General features: G+C 44.3%; 1 protein-coding gene across 1 annotated transcript in view; it reads left to right on the top strand.

Annotated features, from left to right (window-relative positions):
• dock3 (dedicator of cytokinesis 3) overlaps positions 1 to 14,646 on the top strand; it is a 55,785-nt gene extending 41,139 nt beyond the window's left edge. Inside the window, exons 33-54 of the mRNA XM_031844623.1 lie at positions 50 to 135; positions 250 to 276; positions 389 to 484; positions 1,037 to 1,097; positions 1,201 to 1,294; positions 3,702 to 3,850; positions 5,613 to 5,699; positions 5,946 to 6,050; positions 6,725 to 6,866; positions 7,234 to 7,400; positions 8,566 to 8,652; positions 8,753 to 8,932; positions 9,035 to 9,118; positions 9,221 to 9,337; positions 9,556 to 9,698; positions 10,172 to 10,307; positions 11,012 to 11,093; positions 11,219 to 11,334; positions 11,496 to 11,580; positions 12,147 to 12,269; positions 12,415 to 12,497; positions 13,018 to 14,646. Coding sequence (XP_031700483.1) covers positions 50 to 135; positions 250 to 276; positions 389 to 484; positions 1,037 to 1,097; positions 1,201 to 1,294; positions 3,702 to 3,850; positions 5,613 to 5,699; positions 5,946 to 6,050; positions 6,725 to 6,866; positions 7,234 to 7,400; positions 8,566 to 8,652; positions 8,753 to 8,932; positions 9,035 to 9,118; positions 9,221 to 9,337; positions 9,556 to 9,698; positions 10,172 to 10,307; positions 11,012 to 11,093; positions 11,219 to 11,334; positions 11,496 to 11,580; positions 12,147 to 12,269; positions 12,415 to 12,497; positions 13,018 to 13,626 — 2,859 coding nt within the window. The 3' untranslated portion in view covers positions 13,627 to 14,646. The remainder of the gene's footprint in view (positions 1 to 49; positions 136 to 249; positions 277 to 388; positions 485 to 1,036; positions 1,098 to 1,200; positions 1,295 to 3,701; positions 3,851 to 5,612; positions 5,700 to 5,945; positions 6,051 to 6,724; positions 6,867 to 7,233; positions 7,401 to 8,565; positions 8,653 to 8,752; positions 8,933 to 9,034; positions 9,119 to 9,220; positions 9,338 to 9,555; positions 9,699 to 10,171; positions 10,308 to 11,011; positions 11,094 to 11,218; positions 11,335 to 11,495; positions 11,581 to 12,146; positions 12,270 to 12,414; positions 12,498 to 13,017) is intronic.
• Positions 14,647 to 15,055: the final 409 nt, after the last annotated feature.

The raw sequence follows: 15,055 nt of genomic DNA, 5'->3' as shown, positions 1-15,055 counted from the left end.
TGTGTGTGTGTGTGTGTGTGTGTGTGTGTGTGTGTGTGTGTGTGTGTAGGTGGAAGCAGAGCTGATGGATAAGCTGGACAGCATGGTGTCGGATGGGAAAGGCGATGATAATCACAGAGAGCTCTTCAGCCTTTTGTAAGCATCAAACCTGTGTGTAGTGAGCCTGGAGAGTGATACGCAGAGTGATGCTGCTCTCATCGTGTTTCCCTCTAACGTTCTTCTCTGTGTTGTTTGGCTGTCTCGCCGCAGGACCCAGCTCTTTGGCCCTTATCCAAGGTGAGGTGTAACGCTCTTACGGCTGAGGCGAAGAGACGTGCGATTCATATCTACTTGCCTCCTGCGCTTGTCACCTTTAGTAAGAACATCCTACTGTGTTTTCTCTGTGCAGCCTGCTGGAGAAGATAGAGCAGGAGACCTGGAGGGAGACGGGGATCTCGTTCGTCACGTCGGTCACAAGACTTGTCGAGCGATTGCTGGATTACAGGTATGATGACATTTAGTTGCACATTTTTTTACTTTTACCGGCCCCGGGGCCACATAGCCTGCTTGAGCGGCGTGTGTAGGTTGTGGAACCTCTTGCTTTAACTATTGGCGGCCATGTTAACAGGTGAGACTAACCACACCGCTGCATGTCGGCCGCATCTCTTGTAGAGATTTGATGTCTTGCCTATTTTTTCCCTTCACAGCAAAAACAGACTGTGAAAATGAGTTTCGATGTCTGTAGAATATGTCACAGATGTGAGAAAAGGTTCATGTTTATTTTTAACTCAAAGGTTCCTGTTTTTTGTTTCAAAATAAAAGCCCTCCGGCGTCTTTCTGTGGACATAATCTCTTCATTTGATAACAAGGCTTTTATTCTGAAATATTTGCGGGACAGTGATGTGGAAAATGCAGTGAAGTCCTCCAAAGAGAAAAAGAGTTTTTATCATTTACAAATGAGCACATGCAATGAATTTATTCATTTAGACTATTATGCAAGGCGAACTTTATGTTGAAAGAGCAACAAGAAAAAAAAATGTAATTTTTTTATTTTTAGGGACTGCATGAAAGGAGACGAGATGGAGAACAAGAAAATTGGTGGTTCCGTCAATCTCATGGTGAGACATTGATGGCGGTGTTTTCAGACTTCAGAAACACGTTCATGAACAATCCCACACATAAAATAAGATGTTAACCACTATTTTTTTAATTCAACCCCAGAACTTCTACAAATCTGAGGTTAACAAGGAGGACATGTACATCCGTTACATCCACAAGCTGTGCGACCTGCATCTCCAAGCAGAGGACTTCACAGGTAACAGAGACTCGGGGGCATTTCTGGCTTTGTTCTGCCTAAAGTGGCATTTTTTACCTCTTCCTTTCATTGTTTTTTTTTTGCAGTAGAATAGATGCGGGAGAGAAAGGTTTAAGGTGGCAGGAAGAACAGGATATGTAGACCCGGAGCATCACCGCGGCTGTATTTCTTTTGGTTAAAGGCCACGCACACACATGGTCCGCCCACACAGGTCCACAGGCCCACAGCTGTTGTTCAGCCGATTAGACGTGTTCTCAAGGTGCCGTCAGACCAGAGTTTCACTTCCCATTGATTTCTATAGAAGAACGAGGTGGAGCTTATTCACACCATCTTTTGCTTCGTGCAGAGTCTGATTGAAAATCACAAGGCCAGTTTGAGGGAGGGGTTGGGATTTACTTTTCATTCAGGAAAACATCGATCGTTAACATCCTCGGTTTTATAAATGCACGACACAATATTAACAACACAACCAGCAGAGAAAGAGGGGCGCTGCTCGGCTGTAGTAGGTGCAAGGACAGCGACAGATAAATTATGAGAAGCTGTATAATTCATTCTTTGTGGATTGCTGTTTCTAGCGTGCTAGCTATGCTAACTCGACCATTAATCTTTATTATTCTTATTAGCACATGGAGCCCGATGACCTCCCATACTTCCCAGCATACCTCCACCCACCTTTAATTAGAACTGAAACTGTGTGAGTGTGCGGGGGCTTCAAAGGTTCAGGCTGGGATATCTTTTCCTGCTTTCTTCACCGGCGACAGCTGTAGCCGATGAGTTTGGTGTTCAAGTGATGACACTTTGGCCAGACGTTGGTGTAAACTGCAACACGACTGGTTGGCGGAGGAACACAACTTCGAGGCGGTGAATGTAGTGTTTTTAGCAAACTGTTCTCTTTTAAAATAAGTACAAAAAATTAAAAGAGAGAGTCCGGCGGCATCATCTTATTACAACTGGTGAAACTCCACCGCAGCAGACTGGATGCCCTGTTCAGCCGTACATTAGGACGATAATAGATATGAAAATAGACTTGGAGTGACGGCACCGTCAAGCAAACTAGTCACATGTCAGGTAGAGATGCAGATACATGTGTGCTTGTAGTTTAACATGAAGACATTACACTGTTGCTTCCGGTGACTTGTATCACATTGGTCCATTTTTATATTAGAAAAGGGCAAAATACGTTATTCGGAGGGCGATTATGGTACATTTTAATCAGGTCTGGTAATGTGACACTCAATCATGTAAACGGGAAATTAGAGGAAGTCAGTCAGTTAATGTAATCGTGTAAATGGCTTTAGTGCTCTTGCTTCACTCACATTATTGGCAGTGGTGGCTTTATTGTGTTGATGTAAATGTGGCCAAACCTGAGTAATTAAATGCAAACTTATTCACCGGTTACGTAAAACAAACAAACAGGCGAGATAATTGAAAACACATTTCATTGTTCTGCGGAGTCGGCTGTGATCGCACATGTGGTTATTGTGTGAATCATTGTCTAAAAAACACCTCTTCTCATCGTCAAAGATGTGAATTCAACATAGAAAGAGGCATCTTTTGTTTATTCTAAGGCCGCAACTCATGACTATGTTCATTATTGATTACCTTTTTGGTTAATCTATAAAATGTGAGAAATTAGTGAAACATGCACATCACAATGTCTGTAGCCTAATCAGCTGTTCCCCTGCACCACAAAGGTTTAGCTCACATTTCTGATCCTGTCGTCAGAAAGAATATTGTGTTGAAGTGGAGTGTTACTTTCTGTAAAAGTGTCTCTTATGTAGTCTGTATTAAAAAAAACTTAATTCAAAGTTAATCGTGAGTTGATCCCGCAAACAGATATTTTCAGCAGAATTGCACCTCATCACGTAAACCGGTGACTGGTCGGTCGTTATCGGAGCCCAGTTCCACGGATAAGGACAGTTTGTAAAACATCATATCTGCAACGATTAATCAGTCCAGCGATACTTCATTTTCAAAGTAAGTACTCCATATGTGAGCGTAATGTAAAACAGAAAATGCAAAAATAAAATAAAGGGAAGACAAATGTCTCAAAACAACTACAAATTAGAAACTGTTGAATGCAGATTAAACTGTGTTCACTGGCCAGCTGAGCAAAACTGAAAACAGGAGAGAGAGCAGCTGATGTGATTTAAGCTGTGCAGGTGCACTTTGCACCTCTGGACACCGATACACCAAAACATACCCAGCATGCTCTGGGCAACTTGTGCTTCATGCAACTGACCGCGCTTTGTGTCACTCGCCATCTGCTTCACAAAAACTGGACCCAAAAATGTATTCATCACCGTGGCCAGACGGTACAAACTGTTCAGCATCTGTAGCTTCACTAGACGGCAGATAATCCACTTTTATACTGATGACATTTGACCTGTACCCCTCCCGACGACAGAGGCAGCGTTCACCCTGCTGCTGTACTGGGAGCTGCTGCAGTGGGAGGACCGGCCCCTGAGGGACTTCCTTCATTACCCCTGTCAGAGCGAGTGGCAACGAAAGGAGAACCTGAGTCGTAAGATCCTCCACTACTTCAACAAGGGCAAGGCAAGTGGATCCTCACGGCTTCGTCTCTCACTTCCTGTGTGGACTGACTTCAAGCCAGCGCGTGCTGCACAAAATTCACATGAAGTTTTATAGCTTTCTTATTTTTGTATTTCTTTTCTACCATGTTCACGTGTCTGCAGCTGTTCCCAAACTAAATTACACTTATTACATTTATCCTTCATTAACATTAAGAGTGAGAGAGAATCCTCAAGTGTTTCTTAAAACCTTTCTCAAAGTTTTAATTATATTTTACATTGAAACTTATTAGTATTTGTACATAAACTAGATTTATACCGTGGTAGAGAAGTGCTTTTTTTATTTACTTAAAAATACCACAGTATAAAAGTAATACTACAGTATAAATGTATTAAATTCAAAGGGTTACTTAAGTATAAGTATGAGTACCACAGTATAAAATACTACAGTATAAAAGTATTACATTCTAAATGTTACTTAAGTAAAAGCATCTACACCACTGCATCATTTATTACAAGCCCAACATTTGATTATATGTAAAATCTTAACTATAACTATAGCAGGACAGATATTGTGAAATAGGAGTATAAAGTAGCTTAAAAATGGAAATGCTCAAGTAAGTACCTCAATACTGAACTAAAGTGCAGAACGTGAGTAAATGTACTAACACCACAGGTTTAACAGCTAAAGTAACATCCTTTCCACACTGTTCAATACTGGTTTGTATCAGGAAAGAGTTTTCTGCACTAAAGCAAACCCTGCATATCATATACCAGAGATACAAACATGCAGCCTTTGCCCACACGAATACTCAGATGTCTGCTCAAATGTGATTTGCTCCCCCGAATCGTTCCTCCCTGGCTGGTTTTCCTCAACAAAATGAAATTAGCGGACTGGTCTCTGAGCTTCGGAGAGGACCGTGCCCTCTGGACTCTGGGAGCAGCTGAGGAGGAAATAAAAGTGGCCTCCGTCATTAACTCTTTGTCATCTCTGGTTTTTATGGCTGCTCTGTAAGTAGTCTGCACCGGTGGAATCCCCTGTTCCTGTTACCGACGTGAAGATTCTTCCAGGACAAATAGAAATCTGTATGTGTGCTGAAAAGCAACGTGCAGGTTGACGACCTCGCGGAATTCATGGAGGCAAAATGATGTAGAAGCTGGACTTTAAAATATAACTATGTATGTAGTACACAGCGTGTTGCTTCCCTTTTAACTGCACACGCAAGAAGTATTCTAACATTAAGTTGCAAGATGTTATTTCTTATTTTGAAAACTCAGATAAGATTTTCGAAGATGAAGTCAATTTCATTATCTTATTAGAAAATTCTTGAAACAGTAGATGAGTGTGAATGTGATGTGCAGCCTCGTTTCTCCTCCTTTGAACGTGATTCATCTTTTAACTAAATGAGTCAAAATGATAACAAAAACAAGAAAAGCTTTCCACAGTTTAAAGATATTATTGAAGAATTTCTTTCTTTCTCTTTTTTCACCCTGATTAACATCACCGATATATTATTTCTAACTCATATCTTATCTTTTAATATTTATTATTCTTTTTCTTCTTATTAAATACAGTTCGGCAGGAAAACAGGACTCGTATAGACCCTGAAGAAGAGGCCCCCCCCCCCCTCACTTTGCAATGATGGGGCTCATTTAAATTCTTCTAATGTCTAGGGTGACGCTGCATAAATGATGAGTCTTCCTGAGACATTTGTCATTTTAATGATTAATTCTCTTTATTGTACAGGTTGACTTAAGCTTCATTTATCTCATTTATGACTCTGCAGTGCTGGGAATATGGAATCTCTCTCTGCCGGGAGCTGGCGTTCCAGTACGAGACTTTATACGACTATCAGAGCCTCAGCTGGATACGGGTAAGTACAGTCCTGCCTGCTTCCTGTTATTATCAAACAAGCAATCCTCTGTGATGCTGGAAAGTGAGATCTTCAGCTCCCTCTGTCATCGTCATCCTCGTATGTGGTGCGATGGCGTCAAACACAAAGGTCCCGATCAGCTGTGCACACCCACACTCATCGGAGGAAAGCAGAGGCTTCAGTAATGTGCGTGATTAGAGCATTATTCATCATGACTCTTTTGCACGTTTTATTATTCTGTGATAGAAAATGGAGGCAGCGTATTACGACAACATCATCGAGCAGCAGAGGATCGAGCCGGAGTTCTTCCGAATGGGCTTCTACGGCAGGAAGTTTCCTTTCTTCCTCAGGGTAAATCCAGTCTCATCTTCCTCTGCGCTGACACAGTTGTGATTCTGCCGATGCGTGCAGTTACTCCGCTGCAGAAGCTCGTTGGAGAGCGAAAGAAGGGATGGGCAGTCGAATTAGGAGCTCTACCAGCCATCTCAGCTGGTGATGTCATGAATGTCATCATATTATAACAGAACTTTATCTGTAAAGTTTGACCGTTGAAATCCATCTACCTCCAGATAAGTATTTACCAATTTTGATGACGGTGCATCATCATAAAATATAAGAAAATGTGTCCACTACCGTCTAAATATCTCATTTCAGTTAGTGGCTTAATTAGCCAATTCCGAAAAATAACAAACCTTGATATTATATATCTTTATTGATTGGGCCTCATATATTTCATGGTGGTAGATGCTATTAGCACCAAGGGAGTACGTAGCCAGCAATACTATTCGCACCTTGGCGAAATACACCCGGATGCATGTGACATTGCAGAGACACCAAGATGTCAACACTGCTGACGGAGGCACACATTAGATACTGTATGTGTATATGTAGCCTACTGCAGGCAGTGCGTATGTTTCCTAAACCTAGCCAAGTAGCCTCAGAGTCATGTGCAGCGGTTCCTCATCAGCATGTCACTGTCAGCCTTGAATAAATCCAGCTGTTGTCTTCATCCCTTTTTTTTGCAGAACAAGGAGTTTGTCTGTCGCGGTTACGACTACGAACGACTTGAGGACTTCCAGCAAAGGATGCTGGGGGAATTTCCACAAGCCATCGCCATGCAGCATCCCAACCAACCCGACGACACCATCCTGCAGAGTGACGCTCAGTGTATCTGACTCGGCTTAATAAGGCTAAAAGCAACAATTATTTTCATTAGAAAGTCATGTGTAATTTATTCATTTTTATTAAGACTTGGTTATTTATCCTCAATTTTGAGAAGGTAAAATTACTGAATATTTGGCATTATTGCCTGATAAAAGTTCATTTTTGTGTTTCATGTATTGCTTGTATATGTGTTAAAAAAAGAGGAACACTGTATGAAACGTCGAGGTTGATTTCCATTCAGGCAGCGAGAGCAAAACGCTCTCTGTAAGCATTTCCTGTGAATATCACCCCCCCCCCCCCCCGCTCTTCCTCCTCTGTGAGTATGCGTGTCCAATCCGTCTGTCACTTCCTTGACACTTGGCCCTCTCAGACTTGCAGATCTACGCCGTGACTCCAGTGTCAGACATCACCGATGTGCCTCAGCTGGAGCGTGTGCCCGAGAGGATCAAGAGCTTCTACCGCATCAACAACGTCAGCCGCTTCCACTATGACAGGCCGTTCCACAAGGGGCCCAAGGACCGCGAGAACGAGTTCAGGGTACGGTGAGCCAGCAGCCCCTCCCAGTCCATCTCTGCATCACAGTTTAGTGGGGTCTAAGACTTCCTTAGACCCAGATAAGAAAAACTTAACTCTTCCAAAACGGATGTGTACAGAATAGACCAACATAATATAATGACAGTCTCAACAATCAGGAGGACAAAATTCAAGATAGATTTCAAACGAATATGAAGAATCGATCCTCGAGGACATAAAAACAACTTCCAAGTGCCACCGAACAGATCGGACCTGAGCCACACCACCTTCTATCCATCATGGAAACCTGGAAGAGGACAGAATACACAAACACACGAGAGCTACAACTCAGACAACTCACACAGATAGAAGAAAAGAAACAAACACAGAGGGAGAGGGAGAGACGAGGAGAACATGCACATAAGGGAGAGAGAGAGAGAGAGACGAGGAGAACATGCACATAAGGGAGAGAGAGAGAGAGAGACGAGGAGAACATGCACATAAGGGAGAGGGAGAGACTGGAGGAGAGGCTGTATATTATCTTGTTGCATTTGTTTGTTTTTAATAGAAGATGATTGAATACAATATTGAAATATTAATTACACAATGTATTAATGTTATATTAATCAGGAATTAAAAAAAAAAAATCTTTTGAATCAGCAATAAATTAGTTGTTAGATTAATTGACCAATCGAAAACAATTATATTTAGATTTATTGATAGAATAATCGTTAGGTTGAGCCCTAATAAGGAACACATCTTCATCTTGAGGAGCAGGAAATGATTCATGTTTTGCATTTTTCCTTCAGAGATGAACGATTAAAAGATAATCACAACGTTTTTGTCAGAATGGATTAAACGTTTCAGCCGTTATTGTGTTGTACGTCTGTTTGTTTACATTCTCTTGTATCTAGTCCAAGTCCACAGCTCACAGTGCTTCAGAGACTTGGACCAGACATGACACTGTACTGTCACAGTGACCTACATTTGGAATCAAACCACACCAGGATTTGTACTCCTCACTGAACTGACCTACATGTACACGCTACACTAAAAACACTGTCTTTCCCATTCTTGTTATTTATCTGTCACACACGGTCAGTTCTCCAGCAGACCTGCGCGATGTCGCCAGATGCGGTTCACAGCCGACCGCGTTAACCTCTGTTCTCTGCTCTGCATGTTTTCACAGAGCCTGTGGATCGAGAGGACAACCCTGATCCTCTCCCGTCCTCTCCCCGGGATCTCCCGCTGGGCCGAGGTGGAACGGAGAGAAGTGGTGAGGAGCTCAAACGTCACCTTTTTTTACGGCACACGTAGATTGTTATACACACACACACACACATGCTTCCTTCTATCATGCGTGTGTTTGTTTCCAGATGGAGGTGAGCCCTCTGGAGAACGCCATTTATGTGGTGGAGAATAAAACCCAGGAGCTGCGGACTCTGATCAGCCAGTACCAACACAGACAGCATCATGGCAACATCAACCCGCTCAGCATGTGCCTAAATGGGGTCATTGACGCTGCTGTGAACGGAGGCATCGCCAGATATCAGGAGGTAGTGACACTGGAACTAAGAATTGAATGGGTGGACGTGTTGACTTTGTTTCACGGTGTTGCGATAGATCCTCATCTCTCGGCTCCTCCTCTGCTCCAACAGGCCTTCTTCGATAAGGACTACATCAGCAGTCACCCAGAAGACACGGAGAGGATCACACATCTGAAGGATCTGATGCAGGAACAGGTCCGACTCACTTTTGAATCGAATCGCATGCGGTTCATGTGATAATTCGTGTGAACATCCTCCTCCTTTTGTTTTTTCTTGTCTCTGATTTCACGTCAACAGGTGCACATTCTGGGAGTGGGGCTGGCTGTTCACGAGAAGCTGGTGCATCCGGAGATGCGTCCCCTGCACAAAAAGCTTGTAGACCAGTTCCACATGATGAGGACAGGTTTACATCATGTGAGTAGTTCAGCATGGGGCTCAGATCCATCAATTGTAATTACGCCTCTGAGACGGCGAACGTGATGTCTCAGAAGCGATCTTGAGCCAATTTCCTCACACATTTTTGACCATAACTCAAGAATTCATATGCTAATTGTATGATATTTTAGACAGACTTGGATGTAAAGTGCAACTTGTTGTGATGCCTGTGAGAGCAGTGTGAATATTCAGAGCAGTATATGGTTGGGTCCCTGCAGTGCGTGCCCGGTGTGGATCGATTCGGCCCCGCGGGCTGCCAAGGGGTCAACTCTCCCAGAGGCATCCTCTCCTCCCACAGCCACATGAGCCCCGAGAGTATCCGCCTCATACACAGACACAGGTCAGACACACACACACACACACACACACACACACACACACACACCTGTAACCACAAACCTAGACTAGCATGTCCAATCTCAACCCAGAATTGACCATGAAGAAATGTGGTCAAGTTTTCAAATTAAAAGTAAGTATTTTACATCCAATTATCCATTTTCTAAACTGATCATCCAGTTCAGGGTCACCTGAACTGGATATACCAGCATGCATTGGGCCGAGATGTCGCCGCGCTAATGCAGCACAGCACACATACAAATAATAAACACCTTCGCCCTAGAATTTCTATTGGGCAAAAAAAAGCCTAGATATTACATAAATATATATTAGGATATAAAGCACTGATAGATGGATGATTGATGAAGTGATTGAAAACTGGTTCATGAAATCTAGCTACAGACACACACACACACACACACACGAACACATGGAGATAAGTGATTTACAGTCTCCAACATCGTCTCCGTCCCGCAGCCCTCTGAACCTCCAGGGTTCGATCCGTCACTCGTCCTCCTCCCTGTCCTCCCACACGTCGAGTGAGGCGGGAAACCTCGTCATAATGACCGACGGCCTGATGGGGGAGCACCCCGAGGAGGCGTTACACATGCAGGTAACACTGGAAAACAACAAACACACACCGGCATGAATGTAGTGGAAACAAGAGGTCAACAATTGGTGGACTCTTAAAGGTCGACTATTGCTTCTGTTGTGCGTCCCGTTGCACGCCACTCTCACAAACCACTAATGTCGGTGCATACTCCTGGAGTGAGGAGAATCATAAACTGCAAATTCATTTGATGAATGGCATGTTGGCGAGTAAGTTAAAGTAACAGCTGAATGAGAAATAAACTGGAAACGTGTTGGATATGAGATGAATACCACTTGACTGCTTCCCGCAAAAATAAGGTTTAGTCCACATTTTCTACCTGTTAACAAATGTTTAGATCATTATCAGGAGTTAACCACGTGCACAGATATCTTTCAGCAAAAGTTCCTCCGGTAACGATAGTTTGTAAAACCGTTAATCGATCTGCCAAACTGATGAATTAGTCGAGCTCTAGTGGAAATGGTATGAATCTGTGTTGTACTTGTAAGTTTAACTTTAACTTGTTTCAGGATGTAAAGCGTATAAAACTACTCGGATCATTACCTTTTGTGAATTTCAACATTGATACTGTAACTTTAACTGCACATAAACTTTATTATAAAAGGCAGATACACCAAATAGCAAAGAGGTGTTCTCTCACAGAACAGGGACTTTTATTTATTAAAAAAAGACTTTTTGTTCCATTAAAGATATGTTTGGTTTTGCAGCCGAGCCCCTCCTCCTCCAGCCTGAGCTCGATCCGCTCCAACTCTTCCCAGATTATTAACTCTGCTCCCTCGAGTGCCAGAGGTAAGTAAGAAGCTCTTGAGAATTTCGAAATATCTTTCATAGATATACTGTATCTCATAAAAAGTACGTCGAAGAAACCCTGCCGGTAGAAATATTCAGATTTCCACATCTCTTCTTCTGTCCAGGCTCTCCGTCTCTGCCCGATAAGGCCAAACACAACCGAGAAGTGATGATACTGTTGCCGTCTCATCGTGAGAGGGTCAACAACTCCTTGTACTACAACATGGCGGAGAACGGACAGGTGGGACAGATCAGTGTTCTAAACACACCAGATGACAAATATGTTGGTAATCATTCAAATCAATGGGTGTTAAAATGTTCATATGAGGTTTTGTCATTTGTTTTAACGCGACATTAAATAAAAAACGTACTACCTTATAATGATACACTTCTGTGTTACAGAACAACCACATGCAGCGTGCCTTACTTCAGCAAATTAGCCCCTGTAAGCCGTGTGCCGACCCTCACATGAATCTACCAGATAAAGGTAAGAAAACGCAAACAGGTGGACATGTTCGGTGTTATATTCATGAGACGTATCACAGTGTATGTTGACCGTAGCCCGTTAATAAGAAGTGGACACGTTCACCGTGATGTCAGCCACTGGTTTGTAGACGACAGTTTTGAAGCCTCGAGTTTGGCTTTATGGCCGTAGCCATCTTGAATATTTAACCGTCGTCATCTTGCTTATTGGTCGCCGCCATCTTGGTTTTCGACTGTCGCCATCTTGGCATTTTGGCCTTGTATTTTTGCAGAGCTAAGTACAACTGAACGCTAATGGTTACCTGGTTTTTTTATTTTCTAAATGAACATCATGCTGTATTGAAGAATACGTGAAACTAGAGATTGAGACCATAACCTCATGTTTACAATGTTTACTGAGGTAATAAATTAAGAGAGAAGTAGAGTCATTTTCTCATAGACTTCTATACAACCAGAGGAGTCGCCCCCTGGTGGACATTAGAGAGAATGCAGCTTTAAGACACTTTGCTTCACTTTTCAGACCCGGATGTTGCCGCCTGGTGTTAACATGTTTTTGTTTTCCCCCTCCAGTGTTTCCGAACGCTCCCAGCAGCTGGAGTCTGGATGGAGAGAACAGAGAGCAGGTGTCCTACATGCCAGCTTCTACTGGAGGTGTAATCATGCCACCTGTCCCCCCCAGGTCCTTCCCACCAGGTACCTTATCCTTTTGACTCCACACTCATCGTTTTTTATGGGGTTTAGAGCTTTTTGAGACATTGGCTGGATTTTCGAGACCTTTACGTAAGAGCTTAAGCAATGTATGAATTAATTATCTCTCCATATGAATTTCCCTTTGCAGGACACTTCCTGATGCACTGTGATGCGTTTCACCACCAGAACAGCGACCCTCCCCCCGCCCTGCCCGTCCGCTCCCTTCGAAAGGTACCGCCATGAGAGAAGCATTATACATGTAGTCATAACATATCAGACGCAAACAGCTCTGTTGCCAAATTATTTGGCTTTTCTTCCTCAATCTACATGCATCTCTCATGTAGAGATGATGATGACACTGTGATCTTAGCTTTGGAAAACCTATTTCCAATTTCCAAAATGATACTCTTCAGTCTTTTGTCATGGTAACCCTGTTTTCACAGAAGCTTCCATTTCCCAAGTTGTCAACTCCCACACGTTTTCTTCACTTACAGTCAATTTGTTGAACGCACACCAGAGCAAAGCCTGATGATGGAGCGCAGACACACATTTGTTTCACTCCAGTAGTCGACTTATAATTACAAAGCCATCTTCAAGTGCCTCAGTGTTTGAAATACGGACAACACCAGAATGATGAAGTAGTTGTTCTTTTACTCACAACTTGTAAATCCAGTATTTCTGACAGCATGTGAAGGCGAGTAGAGATGACACCAATGACACCCACTCACTCTCTGACTCTTTCTCTCGCCAGTCTCCTCTCCACCCGATCCCCGGCTCCCCCACCAGTCCCCAGTCAGCGTTGGGTGGCAGTAACTCCACTCTGTCCGGCAGCGCCAGCAGCGGCGTGTCCTCCCTGAGCGAGAGCAACTTCGGAGGCCAGTATCCAGACCCGGGCCCCATCAGGAACGACGCGCTGGAGCCCCTCCCCAGCCACCTGTGGTCCCCGCCTGACGAGTACCTCGCCTCCCCCTACCTGCACATCCACTACGGTGGGCCGGAGATCGACTCCGTGGACCCGGTCCGCCCCTTCCACTACCGCAGCCCCGCCTCGCACCCGCACAACCACCCGCACCCTCACACCCACGCCCACCCAGGGCTGGACGGCCACTCCCACGGGCCGCCGCCCCACCACCACCCCCCCATACACGGCCCCCACCACATCCCGTACCGCAGGCCTCAGCCTCCAGCCGTGCCGCCCAAACCCTACCTGAGGGAGGGCTGCATCCCCGAGGAGGACCTGCCGCCCCAGCCCATCCCGCTGCCCCGCAGGATCTTCCACTCCCCCCACGGCCACCGGGAGGACCAGGGGAAACACCCCTGGGAGCAGTGCATCAGCGAGGAGCACGAGGAGACCCAGTGATGAGGAGGCTCCAGCTATATCTCAGTTAGAGCTTTTTTTTTTACTCCTTGTCTCCTTCCCTTCATTTGCACTGAGATAAAGCAGCAGCAACAGGAAGGAGTCTCACGCGAGGCAGAGTGTGTTCAGTCACCCCCGTGATTTAATCTCAGTGCACATGAAGGAAAGAGAAGAGGGAACCTCGATGAATCTCCAGCACAGCTGCCGTCACTGCTCCGCGTGGCCTCCTAGATGTTACTAAAAGAAACGTGTCGAACAATGAGACGGATTAACTTTGTGCAGAAATTGATGTTGATTGTACACAATTGTACAACTCGTCTGTGAGCATGTTTGTTTCTTTTTTCATTTGAGAATAATACGACAACAGTTTTGTGAAATATGACAACCGACATGATGCCAGGTGCAGCTTACGCTCTGAACTCCCTTCATTTCTGCTCTTCACGGCATTTTCACAACGCGAGGCGATGGCCGCCGGTTATTCACAGCTCAGTGACTCCTCTGCTTTTAAATGCTTCATATATATATGAATCCTTATTTTGATAAATAAATACATAATACAAAATACATTATAGTGTTTTTAAAGGCTTATGTCCATTATGTTTTTCAAAACACTGTTAAGTGCTCCTTAATAGTGAATCATATCAGATGGCGCACTCTCAACACGTGCTGCTGCCGACATGAACTTCGGTCACTGACGATTTCCCAATCCGCACCGCTGCGTACGGAGAAACCTTCGTGAATGTATTCAGACGAGATGTTCTATTTGAGTTGCACAAGCTGCAACGCGGTTATTTTGTTGTTGTTTTTCTGTTTAAGAGCTTTAAGTTCAGTCTGTGTCGGGGAGAAGAAGAAAAAAGTCTCCATCTCGTCTCTTTTCGTGTGACAAAGAAATCTGGAGTGGAAGGAGACGATGGACAATGTTTCATGTTCACGGTGGAGGAAGATGGAACAGGAACTCTCCACACCTCAACCATCATCCTCTCTCTCTCTCTCTATGTCTGTCTCTCTCTCTCTCTCTCTCCCCCCCTCCCTCCCTCCATCTTTTTTCCTTCCCTGTGAGGATGTCAGTAAGCAGTGAGGGCTGAACCTGGACAGCTGCAGTGGACACTGTTTGTTTAGACCCCCCACCACCCCACTGAGGAGGAGCCCACACTCAGACAGCGTTGGAATCGCCTACCTGCCTTAAGTGCACTCAAATGCAGTTTGACCTCTCATCCGGACTGTGAGAAGCCGTTCTCCTTTTCATCCTCCTTTGCTCAACGCTCCCCCGAAGGACAAAAACAAAAAAAAAAAAGAAGAAGATATCTACCTAGTGATGTTTTGTATGGTTTCGTCCCGCTTTGGTTTCAGGTTGTCGTTTGGTTCGTATAGCGCTAATATTTCTTATTCTGCCCGCGGCTCTTCTCTCGATCACCTTCTGTCGAGTGGAAAC

The sequence above is a fragment of the Anarrhichthys ocellatus genome, unplaced genomic scaffold (assembly GCF_004355925.1).
Source record: "Anarrhichthys ocellatus isolate YVR2014 unplaced genomic scaffold, GSC_Weel_1.0 scaffold5, whole genome shotgun sequence".
NCBI lineage: Eukaryota > Metazoa > Chordata > Actinopteri > Perciformes > Anarhichadidae > Anarrhichthys > Anarrhichthys ocellatus.
This window is presented reverse-complemented; position numbering and strand designations above follow the sequence as displayed.